Here is a 26,944-nt window from a genome sequence, read left to right as displayed (position 1 = left end):
TCGAGGACCCTGCAGGGCCCCATCCACTTGCTGTCTAGTTTGGGGCACCTGCCTTTCTTTCTCTGGGGGTTCTAAACCCAGACCAGCTCCCCGGCCGTGAAATGCTGCCCTTTGGTGTGCACGTCGTAGTTCCTCTTCTGTCTCGCCCCTGCACTCCGCAGTTGTTTTCTGGCGAACTCGTGGGCGCACTCCAGTCAATCCTGCAGCTTTCGGGCATATTCCAGCCCCGGGGGGTCCACCGGGGGGTCGGGCGGTCTGCCCAACATCATCTCAGCCGGGGTCCTAATCTCCCTGCCCAGCATGAGAAGTGCGGGGGAGCAGGAGGTGGAGTCTTTCGTCGCAGACCGGTACGCCATCAACACCAGGGGGACATGCGCGTCCCAGTCTCGCTGGTGTTTAGCCGTCACTATGGCCAGTTGCTGTCCCAGCGTGCGGTTAAATCTTTCAACTAGTCCGTCGCTTTGTGGGTGGAGGGGTGTGGTGCGGGTCTTGTGGGAGCCAAGCTTTTCGCACATGGCCGCAAACACGCGAGATTCAAAGTTCCTGCCTTGGTCGGTGTGAATGACCTCAGGGACCCCCAGTCTGCTGAACATCCCCTCCACCAGTGCATCCACTATTGTCTCTGCTTCTTGGTCCGGCAGGCAGTACGCCTCCGGCCACTTTGTGAAATAATCCATGGCAGTGAGGATGTAGCGGTTTCCTTTGTCTGAGCGAGGAAACGGCCCTAGCACGTCAATCCCCACTCTCTCCATGGGACAGCCTGTGGGAAACTGTTGGAGTTGGGCGTGAGATGTGCCCGTGGGGCCTTTACGTGCTGTGCAGCTGTCACAGCGGCGGCAGTAGTCCCCCACGTCCCGCCCATGTTGGGCCATCTCTCACTTCCCCAGTGAGAGATGGCCCATCTGCTGTGTCATCATGGCGGTAGGCTGCATTGACATGGTGTGGTCCACAGAGGGCGACATCACAGCTGCCGGGTGTTGCATAATGTAAGGCTGATGGGCCATCCAAGAATGATTCTGCACCTGGTAGGTGGAGACAGGAGACAGGAGACATATAAGGAGACATGGCCGTCTGAGCCATCATCCTGTTAGTCAGGGTGTACGGAGACGCGTAATACCCATTCTGCATAGCGGCTGAGGATGGATCATAGGCCAGAGTCATCCCACCCAGTCGCAGCTCCGCCTCCCTGGGCCATGTCCGTCCGTTGGGGACAAACGGACTGTGACTGTGCCTCTTCCTCTGACCATCAGCAAACTTACAGAGCAGGGGCTCAGGGGGCGCCAAAGTTCCTGGCACCATCTTGATAAACTTCCCATTGAAGTGGGAGATCACTGCGTTGCACTTCTCTGTGGACTCCATCCTGGCGAAGCCCACCCCTCTGCTGTTCCCACTGTAGTCCCTGAGGACGCGGGTGGAGATGACCTGGCCGAAGGGCCTCAGCAGGCTCTCCAGCTCCTGCTCGTCCACTGACAGGGGCAGGTTGGAGATGTAGAGGTTGGTAGGGTCCTGCTCCTGCTGCTTAGCCATCTGAGCTTGTATTCCACTCGTCTTCAGGGCATGGACTGCCTTCAGGGCTGCTGCTGGACTGTCAAAGTCCACAAACCCATAGCCTTTACATTTATTTGTTGTCTTATCAAGGATGGCCTTAGCCGATACGATCTTGCCATACGGCTGGCAGAGTTTGACTAGATCCAGGTCGGTGGTTGCCGGGGGCAATCTTTCTCCTCCACTTCCTCTTCTATTTCTTCTTTCACCATCATAGCTTTTTCCTCCTCTTCCTCTCTTCCAGCCACCATCATTTCTTCTTCTTCCTCTTTCACTAACACATTATGTTCCAGTGGTTGACTGCAGTCCTCCAACTTCACTGCCACCATCTCTGGACCCTGCTGTGAACCCAGGGACTCTGTGGACTTGGCTTCAGACATGGTAGCTGGGCTGTGAGATGGATATTTCTGCGTTTTCACCAATGTGGAGATACCGGCGCTGCTCAAAACGGCCCTGTCGGAAGTCTTCTGTCCTTATAATATAATATTATGGTCATAGAGACGTTACCTTGCTGTCTGTCCTTATATGGTCATAGAGACGTTACCTTACAAGCTGGCGACCTCGACGGACTCACTATTCCACTCGTCTTCAGGGCATGGACTGCCTTCAGGGCTGCTGCTGTACTGTCAAAGTCCACAAACCCATAGCCTTTACATTTATTTGTTGTCTTATCAAGGATGGCCTTAGCCGATACGATCTTGCCATACGGCTGGCAGAGTTTGACTAGATCCAGGTCGGTGGTTGCCGGGGGCAACCCGCGGATGTACAGGTTGGTTGCTTAAGACCAAAATAAAACCAGTAACATCTCACCAAATGAACACTCATTGCAAGCAACATATTTTTTTTCATATATCTGACTAATAAACTACCTGTAAAAATCATTGAAATCTTTTATAGAAAAAAACAAACTTTCAATCGCATGCATTTTCAATATCACATCACGCGGTAGGCCTACGTGTCCCATTGCATCAACTTGAGAATCCTTGGTAGAAAATACACGTCTTTCGTCTACCTATTTTTCTGTATCTTTCTTTTTTGGGAATAATTCGTTTAGTCCATTTACACCTTTTTCCATCCTCCGCCGTAGTAGTTTCTGTTGACTCCGTCTTCCACAGATGTTTGGTTGAAGCTGCAAAAGAGGGTCCCGGGTCTGGTCCATCAACAGCGGCTGAGACTGCCCTCAATGTGACATAATCTGTCATCGCCCACAGCATCCATTAGGGCTCACTGAGGTCATCTGCTCATTACTTGCTTTGTTGACTATATGGAGAGGAATTGTTGGACGAATCCACCTGCTGCTGCGTGCCGTTTTCAGCAGCAGCCTGCATGTGGGAATACTGGGGGATGTAGGCTCCTTGCATGGCTGTGTTAGCAGGAATGTACGCGCCGCTGTTCCCCAGTGAGAGATGGCCCATCTGCTGTGTCATCATGGCGGTAGGCTGCATTGACATGGTGTGGTCCACAGAGGGCGACATCACAGCTGCCGGGTGTTGCATAATGTAAGGCTGATGGGCCATCCAAGAATGATTCTGCACCTGGTAGGTGGAGACAGGAGACAGGAGACATATAAGGAGACATGGCCGTCTGAGCCATCATCCTGTTAGTCAGGGTGTACGGAGACGCGTAATACCCATTCTGCATAGCGGCTGAGGATGGATCATAGGCCAGAGTCATCCCACCCAGTCGCAGCTCCGCCTCCCTGGGCCATGTCCGTCCGTTGGGGACAAACGGACTGTGACTGTGCCTCTTCCTCTGACCATCAGCAAACTTACAGAGCAGGGGCTCAGGGGGCGCCAAAGTTCCTGGCACCATCTTGATAAACTTCCCATTGAAGTGGGAGATCACTGCGTTGCACTTCTCTGTGGACTCCATCCTGGCGAAGCCCACCCCTCTGCTGTTCCCACTGTAGTCCCTGAGGACGCGGGTGGAGATGACCTGGCCGAAGGGCCTCAGCAGGCTCTCCAGTTCCTGCTCGTCCACTGACAGGGGCAGGTTGGAGATGTAGAGGTTGGTAGGGTCCTGCTCCTGCTGCTTAGCCATCTGAGCTTGTATTCCACTCGTCTTCAGGGCATGGACTGCCTTCAGGGCTGCTGCTGGACTGTCAAAGTCCACAAACCCATAGCCTTTACATTTATTTGTTGTCTTATCAAGGATGGCCTTAGCCGATACGATCTTGCCATACGGCTGGCAGAGTTTGACTAGATCCAGGTCGGTGGTTGCCAGGGGCAACCCGCGGATGTACAGGTTGGTTTTGCTGAGCTGGTCCCAGCCTGTGGTGCTGCTGTTGCTGCTGCTGCTCACCGTGCTGGGGCTGAAATCTGTTTGTTTATTTATACTGTAAATATACCATTATGGTATTACCATAAAGCCCAATTCCAGCAGAATAAGAAAGATTGTATATCTACTTTAAGTAAAATAATGAAGTGCATCCAGTTAGCTCTTTAGCTGGCATGTGTGCAAGGGCCTTAGTTTCACATATGAAACTATAATCAGACATTTTCTAGTCACAATAATAACGACTTATTTGAACCAACTTTCTCTGTCAGAACACAGTCATTTATATTTGCTAACGTTTCAACTTGCTTACTTTCTTATGCAGAGCTTTCACCCTGCAAAAACTCTCTTGCGTCGCACGCGCACACTCGCGCAAAAACAAAACCATTCTCCAGCGCTGGCACAGCACGAAGCGAAGTGTGGAGGTAGGTCTGGCCCGCCCACCCCAAGGCAATCGTAGGGGAAATACTGAGAGCATTCAGAACGACTGGTTATGTGATAACAAACATGTCCGAAAGTTCGAAGTAAGTGCTTCGTAACACAGACGGGGTGAATTTTATGAATAAAAGTGTGAAAGTTCTGTCACAAAACGCCGTTACGTATCCTCGCACATTTTTAAGTGGGTATACGCAAATCCTTGGCCTTTCCTAGTGGGTATACGGCGTAGTCCTGCGTATCACGTAGACTACACCACTGGATACTCCCAAAGACGGAAGGAGGCAATGATGAAGAGATTCAGTCAGAATACAGTAATGGATTTGTGGAGATGAATGTGCACGCACACACGCACACCACACATACGCCACACACACACACACACACACACACACACACACACACACCGAGAGTCTCTCTCATGTTCTTGTAGAGGTTGATGGAATCTGTGTCCTTCATGAACTCTCTGACCACTTCCCCCTGGTCGTTCTCTACTACGAGGACCTCCTCTGGCTTGGCCATCCGACTCACCATCAGCGTACGCACCTGTTACGGGGGATTACAAATTGTCAACACACACACACACACGGCATGTGGCAACTCACACATACGCTGACTACATGCCAACGCACACACAAACCCTGATCACTTGACCGGCCACACGCACACAGCGTGCGCCGTTGGCTACGTGTGTGTGTGTGTGTTCACACATTTGTAACTGTACTAAAAGTAACTCCATGGATATGATGTCACCATGCGTTCCCCCACACTGCAATCTGTATGAAATGGGAGCCTTACTGTGTGTTCCGTAGGCTTCCATTTAGTACAGATTGCACTTGGTCATGGTGACATCATATCCATGGAGTTTTCAAAGTGAAATTCCAACTGCCTTTCATATTCCATTGCTTATTCAGTTACGTTTTTTTCTTTTTTCTTTTTATGTATTGAACACAGTTAAACATGTGAGCCGTCCCCACAACTTATTGAGACACAGAATTTGTTCCAGAAATGGTGGTGTATCTGAATAATTAATACTCATTCATCAAATAAAGAAGAATCCAAGCATCCATATCATCTGATGCATGTATAATCATGTATAATCTGTCTATGTCGTTGTCTGATGTTATGCTTTGTGGTTTTTGTATTCTGCCTAGGGACTACATTTTTATTGACGCGTTGATGTGTGAAATGTTGATTAATGTGCACTTTTCCTGTCAACAAAATTGCTAAATGAATTAATAGATAAATGCCTCTGGCAGTTTGGACAGGCGGAGTTGTATATTTTGAGCAAGTAATTTCACACACACTGACACTACGGTGCATGTATAGGCTACATGGGTCTTTCCTCACCTTGGAGAGCACGGGAAGGTAGAGCTGTCTGCGGGGCGGGACGTCAAAGTGCTGGCTGCCTGAGAGCAGCGGGGAGGTGGAGGTGGAGAAGGGGCTCGCTCTGTAGAGCTCGGCTGCCAGGTGGTTCCAGTACTCCAGGCAGATCTTGAAGATCTCCGTCTCCTCCACCTCCGACACCAGCAGCATGTAGTGCAGGGCCTGGGGGATGGAAAACATGGAAATTTGCAGTTAAACGCAAAGAAGTCAATGGACTCGGATGAGAGTTTGACCACGTTCAGATAACGAAGAAATGTAAAGTGTAAACACAGGTATTGGTTATGTATCACATAAGTAGGTATAAACAATCTTAAACAATTCCATCATGTCGCTAAAGGACAATCCAGGCTTATTTCGATAAATGTCGCGAGATTTCCAACTCTTTTCGATTTACTTATCAAAATAAGCCTGGATTCTCCTTTCGCAACGTTGATGGAATACCCCCCTGATGACAGAAGATCGGAGTCAGATTTTTAGGACCGCTGGGTAAACAAAGGTTAGCATACAGTCTCTGGGGGCATGGATTCCTCTCACCTCCATAAGAGTCTCTCGGAGGTTCAGTCTCTTCTCAATGAGCTGGCCGTGCTCTTTGAGGAAGGTGCAGAGAAACAGGCTGAGGTTCTGGATGAAGTTCTGCTCGTCGTCTTTCCCATTGGAGTAGGCCAGCCGGATGTTGGTGTTCAGGGGAAGCATCTAGGGGAGAGAGACACGGAGGATCTCAACACCCAAGACATTTGTGTTTAACTAGCCCACAAACAAGTGTGTGTTTGACTGTGTGTGGGTCTTTAACACTAGGACAGCCGTGCCTGTTTCACCTACTCTTAAGGCTGCCTCGGGGGTCATGACCGTAGTCTTTAGAATGGGAAGCTGTGCCTCTTGTAAATTAGCCTGCCTCCTACACAGCAAAACTGCTAAATATACTATACTAGTTTATCCTGATGTGATTTCGAAAATGTAAGGATACTGGGTGGTAGAACGCACATATCTAGGAAAAGTCATGAAAGGAGGGTCCTGAAATTTGATCGAGTGCAAAGGTATACATTTGTCTTTTTACTCACTTGGTCAAATGACCCCATCCATGGCTGTTCTAGTGTTAACTATTTGAGGGAAATCACTGTGTGTGTGTGTGTGTGTGTGTGCCCACCTGTTTGAGCTGACACATAGTGAGGGTGAAGAGAGTGACGAACTGCTCCTCGTACTGGCTGACGCTCACGCCGGCGATCTCCGTCAGGCCCTTCAGTGTCACGTTGCGGAACATTGGCACGTTCAGGAACTACAGGAGAGCAAAGTGAAACGGGTATTTATTTTATTTATTTAACTTTATTTAGCCATGTTAATGTTGGACAGGTAAACACTATGGTTATAGCTCAACCTTGCCGTTTGAGAGGCTACCTGCAATTCTTGCTGCAGTGGTTACCAATATTTGGTATTACATATCATATCATATATTATTATATTGATATATGAATTATTAAATGCAATAATGGAGCACTTTGAGCTGCAACGTTTGCAGGAAAAGCGCTATACAAATAAAAAGTTATTATTATTATTATTATTATTATTATTATTATTATAATTATTATTATTATTATCAGATAGAGACAGTTGGCAGGGGACCAGTTTGGAACTAGGCAGTGACCATTAACTGGTGTCTGTATGTGAGTGTGTGTATGAGGCCTATGGGGGTACCTTGTACACAAGTGTGCTGATGAGTTTGGTTTCAAATATATATCCCAGAGGAATCCAGTTGAGAAATCGCAGGAGGGTCTCCAGAGTGGAATGGACCAGCGGGGCATTCTGAGAGTTTTCCTGGTAACAAAACATAGTTAACGGCCGACCAAAGACAAGGGGAGATCAGTGTAAATGGTCTGTTGTTGCAAAACACTGGGAAGGGGCTTCACCTACCATAACAAACTGGCAGAGATGGAACATTTGGGAGAATTCGTTGCACATGCTAAAAGAAAGAGGAAACCATAAAGTTGACAAAAGGACCATGGGAACTCTTTATGATAGTGGGCTCATGGGAAAGCGTGATCGGCGAGGAAATCATCAAACACATCGTTGGACAGATTACAATGCAATGGGTTATTCACACTTCAGCCGGACTGTTCTAACCATTTGCCCTGTTCACATCTGAACGTTCTACCATAGACTTCTGCACACCACTAAATGTCAGTCTCTCTTCAAATCAGGTCAGATCATACACTGTTTTTTCTCTCTCAATGGGTTGCCTCGTAACCAATCAGGTTACTAGTGTACAGGTGCCCAGATATGTGAGGTGAAATCTATGTGAGGTCCATATATATTCGCCTTAAGGGTGTGTACGGGGCAGTAGTAGCAGCACACCTGTCTTTGAGGTGCTTGGCCTTGACCTGGGTCATCTGGCCGCTGGAGAAGTCGAAGACCTCCTCGCTGAGCAGTTTGAGGATGATCATGTTGTTCTGGCACAGGCTCTCGCTGGTGCGGCTGGCGCCCACGATGTCGCTGATGAAGGTGGGCCAGTGCTTCGGCCACTCCTGCTTCAGGATCTGAGCGTGGTGGAGGGGAGGAGGGGTCAGAACACACAGCCCGATGTCAAGCTTAGGGGATACACACATGTACAGGATGTACAGGCACACATACACACGTGTAAAGTCAGACCATAGACCAACCATAGATGATCTGTCCAGAGACCAAAACAACGTCAGCAAAAACATTTAGGGACACAGTCAGTGGCTGGCTTTCCACAGTGGGAAAATGCATTTTCGATGGCGCTTACTCAGTACCTATTCAGTGCTTAAACCTCAGACTTTTTAGCTTCTTCTACCCCCCTGGTGCTTATGAGGCCAAACAGGGTTTTGCTGGGAAACACAGCAAACCTTCTTGCGACAGCATGTATGGATGTGCCATCCTGGAGGAGCTGGACTACCTGTGCAACCTGAATGGGCTGCAGGTAGCGCCTCGTGCTACCAGTAGTGCCAAGGGCACTAAAATGCAAAACTAGAGAAAAATCAGTCAGGAAGGAGAAGGAGAGAGAAATGGTCTGTGGCCACCACCTGCAAAATAATGTCCTTTTTGGGGGTTGTCTTGCTGTTGCCTCTCCTGTCTACCTGTTGTCGCTTTCATTTGCACCAAAGCAGGTGAGATTGATTAACAATCGTTTACGCTTCCTAACTGGACAGATCGATATCCCAGAAGTTTAATTGACTGTGAAAATTGAATTCATTTCCTATATTCTTGAGATCTAATTGCCCCCTCCCACACCTAAAAATTCTTACCTGAACAAGGATCATGTTCAGCTTTCCGATGTACACTTTTTCTTTCTGAAACACAAATCAGACTATCATCTAACACAGGCATAAACCTTAAGTAATGCTGTAAAAATGACAATGTTACAGATGTCATTAACAGTATGTCTCTGCTTGCTTACAGTCATTGTGAATGTAGATGCAAACCTAATTTAACTACGGTAGGTCTCTAATGAGCCTGATGTATGCTGGCTGTATCCTTCGTACTTTAAGACATTAATTCAAAACATAGAGACATATGATTGTAACTTTCCTTGATCTCCCAAAATCATAACAGATACATTTGGCATTACTCACCTCAACATTTGTTGCATCTGACGAAGTCTTTATAATAAGACCAACCACATGCTTTTTAATCCCTGCAAGCAGAAAGAACAAGACGTGTGAAAGTCTCCCATAAAAGGGAGAATGGTTCTATACAACCATCCCTTCATAGAGGGCTGCCTGGACCATCCCTTCATAGAGGGCTGCCTGGAAAACAACTATTGTGTCCATCTACAAATAACACCACCTTCTGGTCCAAATTTGTTGGCCGCCCAAAAAATGATGATAATGTTATCATTGGTGTCTGCCATGTTTACATTTTGTATAGACTTTTAACTGACCGTTCGTAAATTAACTGAAATCAGAGTGCTCAGAAATCAGCAGTGAGGTACAACTCTAAGGTAAGAGGGGAAAATGACATGCACTGCATTGGGTTTGCCACTTGAACAAACGTCAGGCATCTACAGTAAAGTGGGAAGTCACAGGTCAATGAGAAAATACATTGTAGGGGGGAACATGAACATGACTAACTTGATTAGTTCTATTTTTGTTGTCACATAAAAGAAAAACATCCAATTCCAATTCCATTTCAGGAGTCTTATCAAAAGCCAGAGGTACAGCTCTTTCAAACCTTTTGTGTGATTCTTTTCCATCTGTCTTTTGTCTATGTCCAGATCACAGATCTATTTCCCTGATCTACATTGCAGTGAGAGCATTACTGGGTAAGGATAAATAGCAGCAAACAACAAATCAGTTTACCGAAAAAAGGAATGTCAGCCTAAGTAGTAAGGAGAAAACATGGAATTATACACTTTCGTTGAACATGTCGGTTTATCATATCGGCAGTAATTAATACAACAAAAAAACCTGGAAGGTATAGAGTTATAACAAACTTACTTTTTTAAGATTTTCAAAACAATTGGCTAATTGTCCGTTCTGTACTGCTGTCAGTTGACATACTCTACATAGGACTATAGACGCTAGTCACAGTGGATGGAGCTTTGGCTGCGTGAGGACAGACAGAGCTTCTATGATTAAGTGGCTCTTCTATGTCAACAATTGAGGAAACAAATAGATAATCTACCAAGATGCCCAGCCCTTACCAAGATCTAAAAGACCTCTAAACAAACAGAGCAGATAGATACTGCAAACCAAGTGTTTGCAAGTTTACCTTAGGATGCTACACTAGGCTTAACGTCTTTGCAATCCCAAAACAGCAGTTTAGGTCTTTTCCTCGTGTAAAGAAGTGCCAGGGTGCAGAATACAACCTTTCTGCAGTGGTGAATACAACCCAGCCAAGCAGAAAACCACCCGGCATGCTTAGCAGGGGACACCACTCAACTTGGCAACCGCACGATGGGCAGTAAAAGGAGTGTGTCTCTGGCACAATTAAGGCTTTTCACAGTGTCAACAGCAATATTCCAAAGGAGGTCTGAATGAATCTGCCCATAGTTTTTCCAACTATGAGCAAGTACACATCGCTCAATGTCATCATGGTCAACTCACACATCTAAAGTGATATTTTCACTCTTGTTTTCAGTCTTTTTAAAAAAAAATTATGACAGAAATAGTAGAGATTATGACAGGAAGGACGGGTGAGAGAGAGAGAAGGGATGATTGTTTTCAGTCTTGAGCAGGTAGAAGCCAGGTGGGTGAGCACAGCTTACCTTCGCACTGATTTCGGGGCAGAATCTTCCATCGCGTTTTGATAACCGTTTCCAGAATCTGCAGAGCATAGTACTGTAATGCATAACATACAGTCACACTCTCTCGCCTTAAGGCTACAGCATTAATTTACATTAAACTATTGTCAGAAGTTGACGAAATTACTTCAGTTGTGAACAACAGCAAATAAAGAGTCGAATATTATTATTATTATTATTAGTAGTAGTAGTAGTAATGTTTACTTTTTGCGCAAGATGATGCAGCGCGAGCTGATCGTATTTCGCGGTAGCGCTCCTTGGGTGCGTTCGTGCATTTGCTCTGAGAGCGCCGGAACGCACACTGGGTTCAACGTCATAAACGGACCAAGTAATTTGATTGGACAACAGGCATTCCATGAGTGCTGATCAGATTTCCAGAGCGTATTTACGAACGCACCCCTTGTTGTTCAGCGAGTGTCCTCGCGAGGGAGCAGGAACTGTGCAGCACACAAGCTCAATAGCAGCTCGCCGGCTGAGGTAAAACGTTTTGTGACTTTAGTTTAGATAATATTATAGTATATATATTATATTGTCTCATGTCAGTGGTGTCAATATTTACCAGAACACATAACAGCTTGTGAAGGAGCATTTAAAGCTCAGTAAGGCAACAATTTCAAAGGTTTATTGACAAGTGCCATTCTCCTCAGCTAGGTAAGTTCATGCAGCTATCCTAGCCAGCAACTTTTCAGTTTGTGGCTAACCACCAAGTTTAACTAACTAACTATTTCCTTTCGCTTCTAGATTATTTGCGGGACAATAAAGGCTTGACAGTATTCCAGTTATTATGGCGAAAGTGACAAGGAAATTCACGGTGACCCACAAGTATCACCGCAGACGCCGGCCGTATCCTGTCAGAACCATGACGACCCGCAGTCAGTGTCGTCAGGTTCGGGCCAGCGACTGTTTCTTTGAGCGGCTGGCCCCCGAGGTCTTTGACATGATCCTGGACAGACTCTCTGGTGGGTTCTGTTTGCTTTGGACATTTTTCAGGATGGGTGAATTATGATTATTTAGATGAGACATATCTATGAGGCTGAACTATTCTGATTGAAGCCGTTACCAGGGGCAGGGTACTAAATGGTCTTACATATGTATAGCTCCAATGACGTGCATCTGAATTAATGAGATGTTTCTCCCTGCCTCATTGTTTGTTGTGGTAAAGTGTTGCAGATCAGTGTGTTGAGCATGGTGTCCAAGGCCATCAGTCGCTACATCATGGACTATGTCTCCACTCAGACCTGGAGGAAGAGGACCATCGTACAGGGGTGTCATCACTCCACCGAGGTGTCCTCACTAGAACACTACACATCGCTGGGTGAGAGGCTCCTCAACAGCTTTATTTGATTAATTTACCTTTATTTTACTTAGTTGGTTGGCCAAGAACACACATGTTTATAATAAACAAATATTCAGAGCCACATTATTTCTGCTGTAATTCTTTATCAGGTAGATAGACCAAAGTATTATTTCTATCTCCTTTCATAGGGGGTCCGATGAGGAAAGCAAGTGGTCCTGGTTGGCAAATATAGTCACTATGTTACATTCTTGTTGTTTTTGCTCATTGTTTTAGGTTTATTGTTCAAGAGATGTACCCTCTTGCTGCCAACAAAGGATAGGCTAACGTTCATATATAGCAAGTTTTCACAGGTAAGACAGAGAGGTGAGGGAGGACAGATGAGGCAATGTTTAGCTGTGTGTGCTCTACAAACATTCTCACATTTCTAAACAAACCAAACAGTTGACAACATTGAATAGATTGTTATTTTCTAGTTAACCTTACTTAGACTAACACAGTTGTTACCTCCCACTCAGGTTCCTTGCTTCATGATGGAAGAGTGCATTCAATCAGTGCAATGCCAAGGCTTCTCCAGCTATGGAGCGTTTCTACAGGTGAGAGCCTAGTTACAAAGAACATCAGACAATTTAATATCAAAGGCTGAATCCTGTATTGAGATGGTTAATGTTTGACTGACAGACATTGATAGCCGGCTGGAATGAGCTGGAGTGTCACAGAGTTTTCAACTTCCTGTGCGACTTCACAAATCTACCGCAGAAAATCATGTCAGTGGTCACAGGAAAGCCAGGTGAGTGTCTGTCCCTATAAGAGAGAGAGAGAGAGAGAGAGAGAGAGAGAGAGAGAGAGAGAGAGAGAGAGAGAGAGACAAACAGAAAGGCTAATTGAAAGAGTGTGAGAGACGTGAGTGATCCGTATGTCTTTTTTCTCCCTCAGGTTCATGTCAGCTGTTGGAGCAACAGATCCGTCTGTTCTGCAGACAGGTTCTGTTGGACCCCTGGAAGAACCGCAAGCACACTCTGTTCTGGCTGACCCGCATCCTGAAACCCTGGCCCATTGTCAGCCAAGCCCGGCTGCTGTTCATCCTCTACGGACCACTGCTACCAGACGGTGAGAGGGACAACATGGGCCTTCTCGGTTTCTACCTTAAAAAAACTGGTTGCACTTTTGTACAGTATATAAATCACTTGTTAGTAATTACATGGTGAAATTCTAATGTTAATAATAACAAATGAAATGCTTGTTTTTTGGTTGGCCAGAGTTGCAAGGCAAAGTGTATGTGTAGTGTAAGGGAATGTTCTTTCCAGGTTCGCTAGGCTGGCAGGAGCAGCTGCGTGCTGGGGTGGCCCAGCGGGACCTGGCCAAGGCTCTCATCCTGCTAAACAGCGACCTGGAAGCCAAAGATTGGACCACCGACACCATAATGGCCATCCTGGAGGAGCTCATAGGTAACTGCAGTAGCCCAGAGGACTTGGCAACTTTTAATGATTATATTTTACACACCCAGGAATGGTAGACAAACCTTTTACACTATTTTGTCTGTATACTGTATATACTGTATGTCTGGTCAGTCCACACGTACAGTATGTACCATTACCATAGGATTATAGATTTCACTAAGCAAATGGTGCGATGATGACTGATGTATAGATGATTCACTTACCTTAAGCCTGGTACACATATAAGGATTTTCTGATTATCTGAGAAGGACCCCACACATGAAGATAAAAAAATCATAGATTGAACAGTCTTGATCGTATTGTGTGTGGTGTGCTCCAATATACAACCACATGCATAAAGATCTGTCCTCCGACAGTCTGGAGTCTCGCGTGAACAGGGTAGTAGTACCCTGACTGACCTGTAGAGGCAGCCATGTGCTACAGGGAAAATAAAGTGCAGAAGAACGAAAAGAAGAAGACGCGTCAGTCAGCTGGCTTCTTGAGTGGCTACATTCCATTCCACGTCACAATCGGACTTGGGAGTTGTCAGTTTTGACCACAGACAATAAGACTTTTGATCGTAAATATTGAACACGTTTAATATTTACGATCGTCGGCCCCGACCATTTTCCGAGCAGATTGTCGGGAGAAATTGACTCTTAACACACCTCACACCACAGAATAATCTTGTAGGATAATCTTTAGAGCCATCCGATAATCAGGGGTTTGCTGTCCTTGGTCGGAAGGGGGGAAATTGGGCCAAAATCGCCCAGATTATCTTTATGTGTGTACCGGGCATGCGATAAATGTACTTCGCTTGTAAGTCGCTTTGGATAAAGGCGTCTGCTAAATGTCAAAAATGTTAATGTAAAGTGTGAATGCTGTGTGTATGAATGACAGTTGTTTTGTTTTGTGCTGGTTCTGTTGGCCTCCAGTCCTCCCCCAGGCATGGCACATGGAGAATGTGGCTCGTCTGTTGTTCCTGTGTGGGAACAGCGTGTGCTGCAGCGTGCTGGCCAGCAAGGCCCTCAATGGACGCCTGTTTGAGATCTCACGACTCATTGTGTACCTCGTACTGGTCAGTCACTGCTGCTAAATAACTTTATTATCTGCTCTAGGGTTCCGGTATCTTTTAACCTAAGAGACACATTTCCCCCATTTTGTGCCCACTTATCGGAAGGTACTGCCTGAACCGGCCTGAGCTACTGACATTTCTGGTTCCCCCTCTCAGGTGTGTGAGAAGGACGGGGAGTCCATGAACTGGTCCGTCAAGATGGTGCAGCAGGTGTGTGAGGTGTTCTCCTCCTCTGCTGACAAGTGGTCCTTCATCGAGGCCGTGGAAAACATGTTCTCAGAGGTTACCATGGAGATGTACGAGATTATGGTGGCTGGTGAGTTGTTATAGGCACTAAGACTATCGTATCAGATCAGGGTCCAGATTCCTTCAAGCTTTGTAGCACTAAAATAATCTTAAAGTTAAGGGCATATTATTTGGGAACACATTAATAGAAAAACAGTGAAAATAAGTAGACATATGCGGATTTCTAACTGTCAATGATCTTGTCACAGATAACGATCAAGAAGACTTTGAGATCTTCCAGAGCCTCTGCAGCCTCCTCAACGCCAGTGCTCACTTCCACACTGTGATTCTCTACAACATTCTGTAGTATTACTTTCTTTCACAACAAACCGGATGTTCTGTCTTTGATTGTAATCTTTGAGAATATATACATTTTTTTGTTATGTCTTTTATATATTTATCTATATCTATCTATATATCTATATCTATATCTATATATTTACAGTATACGTCTGTGTAAACTACTCTTCTGGATAGAGGTGTTCAACTTGTATTGTATTATGGTTATGTATTGATTATACTGTTGTTTCTGTATGAAATATAAAAACACATTTGCATTATCATCAATTAGCCGATCACAAATGTTAACAATGAATATCTCCTGAAGACAGATGGATAGCCTGGGTAAATTAGGCTGTAAGGGCTTCTCTGGGAATGTGGCAGCAGCATAATAATAATAATAATCATCATCATAATAATCATAATAATCATAATCATGCAAATAATAATAATAATACTATATACATAACACAAGAAACTGACCCAAAAAGGGGGCTGCCTGTCGTGGAATAATATGAAAGACAGATGTGCTCGACACACAATGTGTAAAAGAGAAATAGTAAGCGACATTATTCAGCTTTTCATCAATCAATTCTGATAATTTTCACTAAAGTCGCTATGAAGCTGATCAACTGCCTCCGCTATGACTGCCAGTGTTTCCCCCCGGGAGCTACAGTGAAGCGGATGTGCCGTGTGCCAGGATCAGCACCATGGCCAGCGGCACCACACTCAGCCTGACGTCCCTCCAGTCACCCTGCTTCCAGTGGCGGAGATGTGAACTGAGAGAAAAAGGGCCAATTTTTTTATTTTGTAGTCTGTTGGATACCCTGCAGCTATCCTTTGTGAGAATATGCCTCGTTAATGACCTCTTGCTTCTCGCTTAACTAAATGCTCATAGAACACACCATGCTATTGGACTGGGCTAAAAGATGCATTAATTATACTGTGCTTTGTGTTTTACAAAGCACAATGACACAGGGTTCCCTAACACTCCTAAACAAATAATTAAAGTTTCTTTAATATTTGATAGGCATAAACTGTGTGTGTGTGTAACCATTGGTCCCCATAGTGTTTAGTGTTCTCTAAAGCTAAAGGTAAACGGTTGCTTCGTCATGGCTGCAAATGCATTGTATAGGGATGTGGTTTTAATTGTATTTGTCTTTTTTCACGCTAGTCTTTGCTTTAGAACCTATATTGAATTGTCATTTGTGAAATGTTTTGGTGATGACATTGATAATAATAATAAGAAGAAGCTACAGTGGTATATCATGCAGATGGTGCGTCTACATGCGTCCTCTACAGCAACACAATCGAGTCTTTTATACTATCAGCAATTAAAAGTCAAAATAGCCCAAAAAGGCAATAATAGAATACAGCCGAGCCCAAGAGCAGTTTGCATGTGTTGCTACATTTGTTTCCTGTTTCACTGTATTGATTTCCCTCTGGCATGCGTCAACAGGACCGGTCGTAGATTCTGACTCTCCGTCTGATTTGTACATTTTCAATCACAAGATTGCTCAACACACTTCTCAGTGAGAAAATTGATTTTCAAGCACATGATTAAGTTTGTCTCCATGTCACCCGGAGACATTTCAAATAAATACACTTTACATTCAGTTGTATTGCATACAAATGCTCACTATTTTCAGATGAGAAAGACACATTGGCTGGCTGTTGATATTTCCATAATAGAAAACATGTTTTCATTGTTATAAGGGTGTAATAGTCCAATACAGTCAAATAGGTGTTTAGCATTGTTAAATGTTACAGGTCTGTTGGGAGACTATAACAAACAATGAGTAAACCATTTCCTCTATCTCTCTCTATATATGCCTCGTATAATATGATATAACAAAACAAATATACAAGAGCTCAAAGGTTGCTGCCTAATGTATGAATTCTTCTGACAGGTCATTATTTCAAGATCCATACGTGTCTACAGTGTGGCTCCATGCACATTGCGATGAAGTTAAAGGGGAGTGGGTGTCGTTTGGTTTAATATACTGTAGTCAGGTAACATACAGTAGCTGCATTGAAGGACGCGTGAACTTGAATGAATTGTGACTTGAGCAACCATTACAGACGCAGTTTAACTTCCGAAAAAGTGCGCCTCTACTGTACCTACAGTATGGGGACCATGTAGATACTTGTACTTGCGCCTCTTGTGGATCGTTTCCCTTCTCATATTTACAATTACCTTATCTGTCTAAATGGCTAACACCTGGCACACCTACCTGTGGGACTGTGCCCACCGCCCTGGCATACTCTTCTATCGTGTAGGTACCCAATTAATGCCCACCTAGTCTCATATCCAGGCGCATGTTGTATATTTAAAGAGCATTAAAGCGCAACAACTGTGATATGGTCAAAGCTGTCTTGGGAGATGTAAACGTAATTGGACGCACAGTCTCGATTACTACACAATTTATTTCGAGCATGGCAGAAACCATCTAGGGGAACTATGAGGGTGAGTATGCAGGGAAGTGTTAGGAAGGATTTCTTGTTCTGATGTACACTTCCATAACTGGGGCAATCATGTAAAAAAGGGGCAATCATATGGACTAAAGAGACATTATCCTACTGCGGCAGCATAATGACTGCATGCCAATTTCAAATAATATTATTTATAGATGTATGCTTCAATTAACTCTATAAAGATACAGTTACTATACAGTATGTTGCAATCTCTGGGCACTTAACTGTCATTTATCCAGCGGAAAGACTTGTTTTCACTTTAGAGTGCGCATAATGACTATCCTCAGATCATTAGATGTTGTTGTTATGATGTTATCCAATAATGTTATGATACACAGACAGCATTTTAGGACCATGATGTTATGATGATCAGAGAATTGCACAGCTGCAACTTTAGGATGCAGTACACCTCCCCTCCGTCGGCTCAGACAATGGTCTGTACCAGCTCCGCTTGTCACAACTGAACTGGGCAATTTCAAGTTTTTGAAAATGCCAGCTGTAGATGCAGCTTCGCCTTTTATCTGAGCTTTCGTCTGGCTGGCGCCGCTGCTTTTTTCCAGTGAAGCTTCATCCTAGGATTGGCCGCTAATGGTCCCAGCTGTGTGAGTCCGGTTAGCTTGCAGAGACTGCGATTGTCATTGATCCATTGAAGGAGCCTACATACATTACAGGGATAAATCGTAAGTATGGGGCACTAATAGTCGGCGAATAGAATGCCTTTCATTGTTTCACTCCTTGCCTTGTCGACGACTGCATATCACGACCTGCTTCTGTAACACGCTCAAGGTGAATTAGAAACAGTGCCCTCCTCACATCCTCAACTTCTCCCAGATGTACATGATGATGCTGGAGTAAAAGGATGTGAATGAGTGCATTGGTTTACCCATAGGCTCAGGGGTGAAAGTGGTTTGAGTTTCTTACAGGAACTATAGGCTACTACCCCAACCTTCATCGTTTCATATTGTTCTCCTCCCGCCACCAGCTTCATGCATCCCTGAACACACACATCGTGGTGTTGGTGTTGAAATTAGAAACACTTGACAATAATAATAATATAATGTTTAAATTATTTATTTAAACATTATAACAGACTCATAACTCAGACTCTATAACGTAGACTCTCCTATGTGGGTTATCATTTGTGATTGCAACTCTCCTTTTTGAGCAAAACATTTACCACACACTGAACAATTAAATTGTTTCTCTCCTGTGTGAACTATCATGTGTCTCTTCAGGTCTCCTTTTTGAACAGATTTTTTTTAAACACAAACTGGGTAACTCAAGTGTTTCTTCCCAATAACTGAGGTTCATTAATTTCCATCCAGGATCTAGGTCCCTGGGAAAGTGGGAACACTTAAACACTTTTCCACATTTTCCACAGAGGGCTGAAGTAGTTATCCTTGTCTTCTGTGTATTGGCGAGTCATGCAACTTGTTGAGTGGGCTGCTCTTCTTCCTTTGCCTAGCCAAGTCTTCACATAAGGCAGTGGATCCCACTGTCTGCATGGAGGTCCCACAGAGCTGATGAAGAGGAGATTTGCTGCATTTCTTGTTGTCAGTTTGCTCCTATACTCAGTTATGATGTTGTTCATTGTGCTGAACCCCCGTTCACAGTCAGCATTGCTTGCAGACAGTGTGTCAACTGCCATGAGCAACTTCTTCATCCTCTTAGGAATGGTTCTTCCTCCACTTGCTTTGTATTCAGTGAACCCAAGGTCGGCCTCTTGTCCATTCAGATGTAGGACATCACACAAAGCCCTCGCCTCATTATCTCCAAATCGAGCATTGTCGTGGTCCCAGTTGTCAGGGTTGAGGACTGCCATTTGTTTGATAAGGTTATTGTACGCCTCTTTTCGGTTGGCTGCAACACTGGCCTGTGCTCTGTTTGCTGTGGTTGTGAAGAGTCTTTATTGTCTACCACTGCTTGGATGAACTGAGCAGAGTTAATGATGGGAGACCTGCCAACTCTTAACTCCTCTCCCTTGAATTCCATCACTTCCTCTGCTTGGCTGGCTTCAACTGCATGTTGTCCTGGGTAGCGATTGAGGCTTTCTATGCGTTTGATATAGATTGTCATGTTGTCATGGGCCTTTGGGAGCGTGGTCTGTCTGTCCTGAAGAATCTCTGACAAGTTCTTAAGTTCAGTCAGAACATCTGCCATCACTGCAAGACTTTTCAGGAAGTTGATGGAGCACAACTTAGAAAGCAGACCTTTGAATTTGGCCCTGTCTCTGTTGTCCCTTGTGTTATCCTCTGATGCTTCACGGAAATGTTGTGCCAAGGCTGGATAAGACTGCCAAACTGCAGAGACTGCCCTGCATGAAGAAGCTACCCAGCGAACACTGAACACTTTTCTGATCCTCCTGAGGGCAATGTCTAGGTTGTGAGCACATTCACTCAGCTCCCGCATGTTTTTTGGTGACTGGCTATATAATGAATATAGGCTGTCAAGGAATGCCTGGAAGTCCTTTGTTCCCCCCGTCACATCCAGGGCCTGGTCCACAGCAAGCTCCAGTCTGTGATTGAGGCAGTGCCATAGTAGGATGCCTGGGAAGTCATCCTGGAGCAACTTCCCAACACCTGACTTCACTCCCAGCATGACACTGGCCCCATCACTGCAAAATCCAATGAGGACTTCCCTCAGCAACTCAACAGTGAAGCCGTTCTTAAGCAAGCAACCCATAATCTGTTCCTTGATATGAGCAGCAGACATACTATCCAGCTCAACCAGGTCTAATGGAAAGGCAATGGGCTCCATGTCTCCATCAACACTAGCCTTCAGAAACACAATGAGTGTTGATTTGTGCCCGACACTGGTCGACTCATCAGCCAATACTATGATTTTACAGTTGGCCTCTATTATCTTTTTCAGAAGTTCCTTTTTCATCTGTGATGACACATGCTCAATTATATCAACACAGACTGTTTTGCTGTGCAAAACACGCCCTAAGCTAACATAATTTACTTGCTGCAGGTCAATCAGACTCTCAAAGTCTGTGAAAGGCTTGTTATTCTTGGCCACATAGTATGCTGTCATGAATACTTTGGCAGTAGACTCAAATGCAGACTCCTGACTACTGGCGTTTACGTTCAGAAGTATGTCTTTATTTGCTGTCTGAAGAATCTTGACAGCTTCAGTATGCACTGTGGAGTTCCTGTGCTCATGGATCTTTTTCCGCAGTGATGAAAGCTGTACTTCCCTTGAATTACCACTTGGGGCTATCTTTCCCTCAGCCCACTGAGTAGCTATGTTGACCCCACGGGATGCCATGACACCCAGATCTTTTACATCATGGCATGGGCTACAGCCTAGCCTTCCATTTTCAGCATGCAGCCATTCATTTTTCTCCTTGCACTGTTTATACTGTTCTTCTTTCCATACATTAGGGTAAGCAGTAGGAGGGCTAGCAGCATCGCCTGTTCTTTCTTCTGAGTAGGGAGAGGGACCTGCTGCTTCTTGTTGAGTCTCCTCTTCCTCCCTCTGGCCTTCAACTGTTTTAAATTAGAATAACATTTACAACTAAATTCATCAAAAGACAGTCAAACAGTCTCTGTCTTTGAATTGTCAGAACAGTGGGCAGATACATTAATGAACAGATTATTAGTAAAATAAAATATCTCAAAATGTATCCTACAATGTGTAGGATACATACAAAATGTTGTACTGTATGCACACAGACTGTGTTCTGAGTAAGCCACTGTCTAGTTTGCTAGTAAGCTAACTTCATGTCCATTCTCTGGTAAGTTAGCATCATCACCTGTGTTTGCATCTGAGGGTGGGTTTTCATTTTGCAGAGGTTCTGCCTCCCCCCTCTGGCCCTCAATTTGCTCTCTCCTTCTAACTTTAGCCACATTATCTGCTTCTTTATCTCTCTCCTTTCTCTTAAACATTTGACTTATTGTTCGTTGCATGTTTCTTCTCCTCAGGCCCGTCACTATGGTGACGCCCACTCACGTGTGATTATGGCCCATTAGTCTGGAACGCACGTCGAACGTTCGAACGATTAGATTTTGATGGGCCGTTGATGGCCCGGTAAGATTTGTACACGATTTGGCATGACAGTGCCCCCCCCCAACTGGCGACCAGATATAACAAAATAATATATATATATATATATATCATAATAATAATAATAATTATTATTATTAATCTTCTATATTTTATATTAAATGAAGACATTAAAATTGAGAAACAATAGTGTGTTTTTCATTTTGTTGGAAGGGATTCTAGTGACCAATCATTTGAAAAGAAGTTGAAATATTGCACATTACTGCTTGAATATTAGGGCTACTACTAGCCTTGCTAGCCCCCCTACGGCTACTGTTCCTGTTGGATTAGTGGTGGAGCTGTCATGCCAAAACCTGGCAGCTGCCAAATCCTGGCAGGGCCATCAACGGCCTAATCGTTCGAACGCTCTTGCTAATCGTTTGCTAATCGTTCGAACGTTCGACGTGCGTTCCAGACTAGGGCCAAAATCTGACCGCCTGTGACGTCATTCTACTGCGCTGTGTTTACTACCGCAGCAGATTAATGTGTGTATCTTAAACTGCGAAGACAATTGTAATCTTCTTGCACTTGAATAGCATTAAGGTTGATGCAGGCTTACTAGTCAGCTATATCATATATAACATTTTATATGAAAACACCCGCTAGCATGCTAATTTCACACGTAATTCGCTCTGAGAATGAGAGCTTTATTGAATTGGTATGATTGTATACACGGCATGACTTTTCATACACCTAAACCAGTAGTAAGGCACATGACATGGGCATGAACATCACCGTAGGACCGGAACACCTAATCTTACAAGACTGTTAAAATAACGCACAGCAGACAGGAAACAGAACTAAATTATTATTCGGCTCATAATTCATAAAAATAAAAAAATGGCGCAGTCCCCCAAAAAATAAAAAAGTGGCGCAGTCCCACTCTTACATTTAACTTCATTTCTACTGGATAGAGACAGTGGAGAGAGACAGTAACGAGGAGAGTAAGGAGGAGAGGGCATATCAGCTCTTTATTGGCTGGATTCGAATGCCAATATGGGCAGATGTGCACTGTAGGCCGTGGTGCGAGACCACTGGACCATCCAAGGCCACACAGAGGTGGTTTTAATCACATTATCACATGATTATTTAATCACATTAACAGGGCTGTATGGCTGCTCCAACCCATTAACATGGGCTGTATGGCTGCTCCAACCCATTAACATGGGCTGTATGGCTGCTCCAACCCATTAACATGGGCTGTATGGCTGCTCCAACCCATTAACATGGCAGCCGAAATGAAACTCACACGAGCCGCTGAGGTTGACGCAGCCAGTGAAATCGAGCCCTTAGTGTCAGTTTTTGACGCCCCTTCTCTCTGGGCAAGAAGAAGAAACAAACCTCAGTGTTTCAGTGGCGTTTTTCAGGTTGGCTATGAGGCTGTTCCACTGTTGCATCTTTGGTTGTGTTGCGACAGGTACTGGGGCCTCGCATGGCTCCGGGGAAGCCAGGACCTCTGTCAGGGCCTGGGCTGGTTCTGTCAGGACCTGGGGTGGGTCTGTCAGGACCTGGGTGGGTGGATCTGTCAGGACCTGGGATGGGTCTGTCAGGGCCTGGGTGGGTGGATCTGTCAGGACCTGGGGTGTGTCTGTCAGGACCTGGGTGAGTGGGTCTGTCAGGACCTGGGATGGGTCTGTCAGGGCCTGGGTGGGTGGATCTGTCAGGACCTGGGGTGTGTCTGTCAGGACCTGGGTGGGTGAGTCTGTCAGGACCTGGGTGAGTGGGTCTGTTAGGGCCTGGGCTGGGTGTGTCAGGGCCTGGGTGGGTGGGTTTGTCAGGACCTCCTGGTGACAGTGCATGCTCTTTATGGCTGCTCTCATCCGGTGGGCCAGGGTCTCCTCGGCAGCCTGCATCCTGTCCTCCAGAGTCACCTCAGAGCCCTCCGGCCTAACATGACACACACACACACCCACACTATTAATGGGGAGCCAGTTAAGTGCTCTCAGCAACTATTGGGGAACTAGGTTGAGATTGAGAACGACAAATCTCTCTATCATATAGAAACGAAATGCCACGGGTCCCCTGACGTGTTAGGAGGTCATTAGGATGTCTGGTGTGTGTGGTGCTGGAAGCCTCATCGCTCACCCCAGGCTGTGAGTGACCTCCCCAGCGCCGGCGGGCACAGCCCCCCGGCAGAGCTCCTTCAGCAGGTCTAGGTGGTGCAGGTTGCTGGTGCCCATCCCCGTGTTCAGGATCTCGGCGTGGACGTTGTACTCGTAAATGGACATCTTCAGGCCTGGCAGACGGGTGGTTCTCACCTACAGACATGCCACACAAGGGTTAGGCTAGGAGTTCAGTTGACTTTGAAATGAAGTAGAGATAACTCTGGGTTATCAAGTTGCTATAGTGCTAAGTGTAATGTAAAGCCTACCATGGGATCAACAAAGACGGTGTTTCCCAGACACAGAACGACCTTGGCTTGGTGATGCAGGCCTTTGATCTTCTGACTGAGGAGAGATGGTGAGCCCAGAGTGGGTAAGTTACACCCTTGGAATGTCATTGTATGATGTTCTTCTACAGCAGGGGTAGCCAACACGGTGCCCGCGGGCACCTGGTCGCCCACAAGGCCAACGCTGAAGAATATAACAATGTTTGCGCGACTGTGCAGGCGCAATGCGAGAGAGTTTTTGCAGGGTGAGATGTCTGCAGATGAAAGTAAGCAAGTTGAAAGGTTAGCAAATATAATTGCTGAGTGTTCTGACAGAGAACGTTGGTTCAAATTGGTCGTTATTATTGTGACTAGAAAGTGTCTGATTATAGTTCCATGGTGTGAATAGTGTCAAAGAACTAGCAAGCTAGCTAGCTGGTCTGCTCATCTCCGTCTCTTTTGTACATAGATTTGCGAATCGTGATACTCGAGTCCTGTGACTGTACTGACCTTGGGGTTCCAGTCCACCTCAGCGTCGACGGGCTTGGCCCGGCACACAACCATCTCCACGGCCTGGGGAGGCAGGCTGTGGAACTGAGCAGGCAGCTGCAGCAGCTGGTGGGCCTTCGTCTCCTGCTCGCGCCCCTCGTCCAGGAACGCCACCGTCACGCTGGAGAACAGACACCCGGCCGCCTCTGGCACCGAGGTCACCCGCACTCTGACAGAGACGAACGTCAGAGCGGGGAGACGGTTAAGTCTCTCAGAGGAGCCGCCTCTTTGTTGTCTAAGCACAGAAACACACTCAAACGGGACTTCTCTCTGAGTCACCCGATTGTTGACATTGAGAACATCGTTTCATAGCTGAAATTTGTTCATTTGTATTCATGTTGGGTTTGGTGGGGGGGGGGGGGGTTCTGACCTATGATAGGCTTCTTCTTCTTGTACTCCATAGAGGCCTCCCTCTAGCACCTCCTTGGCATACAGCTTCTCCTTGGCGTAGTGAGAGACCATCTCTGCAGCCAGGCTCTCATAACAGTCGTCTTTGTTGCTCACAATGCGGCCATAGAGGGAAGCGGTCTTGATGTGCAAGGGCAAAACCTTGGATGACAAATAGGTAAAAAAGGGAAATATTGCGAGTGTACATACACAGATAAGCATGTTACAGTTAGAGGTTCATCTCATTGTGGAAGATAGACAAGCACCCACTACCACCCAAATAATATACTCTGAATGACATTTGGACCATAGTCAAAAATGTGGTGAATCATAAACTATGATTCACCACTATAGTTCCTGAGTCTTGATGAAGTGGGCGGTCCTGTTTAGGGCTGATGCTGTGTCGATAAGGACAAACACTACTGTCCCTGCAACAGAAAGAAAGTAATTAAGCATTACAGAATTCAGTTCCACTTCACCTTTCTTCAGACGCATACCTACGAGCAAAATAGCCAAATCCAGGGTTCAGCTAATTACAGTTGCATCTTAGCAGATTATTAATGTCAAATCAAGTACATTTTAGGTCAATCCGTCCATATTCTAAACACTGACTTGCAGAAGCCGAAGCTCTTGAGGTAGCTGCAGAAGGGCCTGTCAGTCTTCTGCTCCTCCTGGGCCTGCAGGACCCCCTGGGCGAAGTGGAGCAGCTCGGGGGGCAGCGATGCCTCGGTGCGCTTCAGGTAGCGCATGACCCCGATGACGTGACGGGCGTTCCTCTCAGACAGCAGGAGGACTGACTTCAGGGGGTGGGATGCACCCTTCTTGTCCTGTTGAAGAAAAGCCTTTGGTGAGTCCAGACAGCAATCTTGAGGTTGAGAAAGCATACCCAATACAATCATGGTGCTGGGAAATGGGGCACATTTCTCAGACGTTTGCAAAGCAACAGGTATAATACGCAAATTAAAAGACCTGTGAACTGGGGGGGCGCTAGTGAGTAGTGGATGGAGTAGACGTGCTTTCGAGAGCTCCTCTCCGTTCTGCCCTTATCTATGATGGGCCGTATCAACACGATCAAGATGGTATCGCCCCCTAGATTTTTTCTATTTATTTCAGAATCTCCCAATCTTCCTCACTTCAGCATTTTTTAAGAAGTTGGACTCCATTATCTTTCCATTTGTTTGGGGATATAAAGCTCATCGCATATCGAAAGCACATCTGCAAAAGTCCAAAACTGAGGGAGGATTAGGCCTTCCTGTATTTCGTAACTATTTCTGGGCAGCCAACGCTAGGGCTTTGTCTTACTGGCAATGGGGTTTCCCAGGTGAGGCCCATCTGTATCCACTGACCATCTGAGCGAAGCCTGGTCCTTAATATCGAGGTGACTGACGACAAACAAGGTTTAGCTAGAATCCAATCTTGATCAATTAATGTCAGGTACAAATTGATCCAATTCAAAGTCATCCATAGACTCCACTATTCAAAGACATTACACCGAATTTATCCATCGGTTTCTCCACTGTGTGACAGATGCAAAAATGCAGATGGGTCTCTAGCGCATCTTTTCTGTCTCGGTCCTCATTTGCAAAAAATCTGGTGGTTTTCCAGGGTCTATGGAAGGGACATTCCCCCTGATCCTGAACTGGCACTCTTTGGATGTTCAGAGACTGCTTCCAACTATACGGCTGAGGAACGGTCGGAATGAATGACTGGTATTGTTGCTGCTAAGAAAATTATTCTATTGGATTGGAAATCACCTCCACCTCCCTGCTTCCAGAAATGGCTCTACGGATTAATCAGTATCATGCAGATGGAGAGAATACGCTTCTACAACTCTAAAGTTCCCAATAGATAT

General features: G+C 45.5%; 2 protein-coding genes and 2 pseudogenes across 4 annotated transcripts in view; 1 reads left to right on the top strand and 3 right to left on the bottom strand.

The window, feature by feature from the left end:
- Positions 1-875: 875 nt before the first annotated feature.
- Positions 876-1,716, bottom strand: LOC308164332 (RNA-binding motif, single-stranded-interacting protein 1-like; annotated as a pseudogene). Its single transcript has one exon. The product of its transcript is annotated as an RNA-binding motif, single-stranded-interacting protein 1-like (transcript).
- A 1,073-nt stretch (positions 1,717-2,789) lies between these two features.
- Positions 2,790-9,055, bottom strand: LOC308164331 (annotated as a pseudogene). The gene is made up of 9 exons: positions 9,050-9,055; positions 8,898-8,942; positions 8,013-8,219; positions 7,330-7,449; positions 6,785-6,913; positions 6,175-6,333; positions 5,605-5,802; positions 4,662-4,800; positions 2,790-3,863 (listed from the first exon to the last, which is right to left on the bottom strand). The product of its transcript is annotated as an uncharacterized misc_RNA (transcript).
- A 2,698-nt stretch (positions 9,056-11,753) lies between these two features.
- On the top strand, positions 11,754-15,294 carry LOC308164330 (F-box only protein 47-like; the record flags this gene model as incomplete). The annotated part of the gene is made up of 10 exons (XM_080538448.1): positions 11,754-11,853; positions 12,057-12,209; positions 12,465-12,541; positions 12,707-12,784; positions 12,870-12,978; positions 13,125-13,298; positions 13,496-13,636; positions 14,563-14,705; positions 14,859-15,018; positions 15,197-15,294. 10 exons carry the CDS (start codon positions 11,754-11,756, stop codon positions 15,292-15,294), a joined length of 1,233 nt encoding a protein of 410 aa, XP_080394574.1.
- Positions 15,295-22,759: 7,465 nt separating this feature from the next.
- Positions 22,760-26,944, bottom strand: part of LOC308164328 (putative ATP-dependent RNA helicase TDRD12) — a gene marked incomplete at both ends in the record, with an annotated part of 28,641 nt that continues 24,456 nt past the window's right edge. Inside the window, 8 exons of the mRNA XM_080538446.1 lie at positions 22,760-22,822; positions 23,477-23,675; positions 23,874-24,046; positions 24,160-24,235; positions 24,644-24,874; positions 25,076-25,254; positions 25,439-25,520; positions 25,705-25,919. Coding sequence (XP_080394572.1) covers positions 22,760-22,822; positions 23,477-23,675; positions 23,874-24,046; positions 24,160-24,235; positions 24,644-24,874; positions 25,076-25,254; positions 25,439-25,520; positions 25,705-25,919 — 1,218 coding nt within the window. The remainder of the gene's footprint in view (positions 22,823-23,476; positions 23,676-23,873; positions 24,047-24,159; positions 24,236-24,643; positions 24,875-25,075; positions 25,255-25,438; positions 25,521-25,704; positions 25,920-26,944) is intronic.

Source organism: Nansenia antarctica (genome assembly GCF_963989245.1).
Source record: "Nansenia antarctica genome assembly, chromosome: 8".
NCBI lineage: Eukaryota > Metazoa > Chordata > Actinopteri > Argentiniformes > Microstomatidae > Nansenia > Nansenia antarctica.
This window is presented reverse-complemented; position numbering and strand designations above follow the sequence as displayed.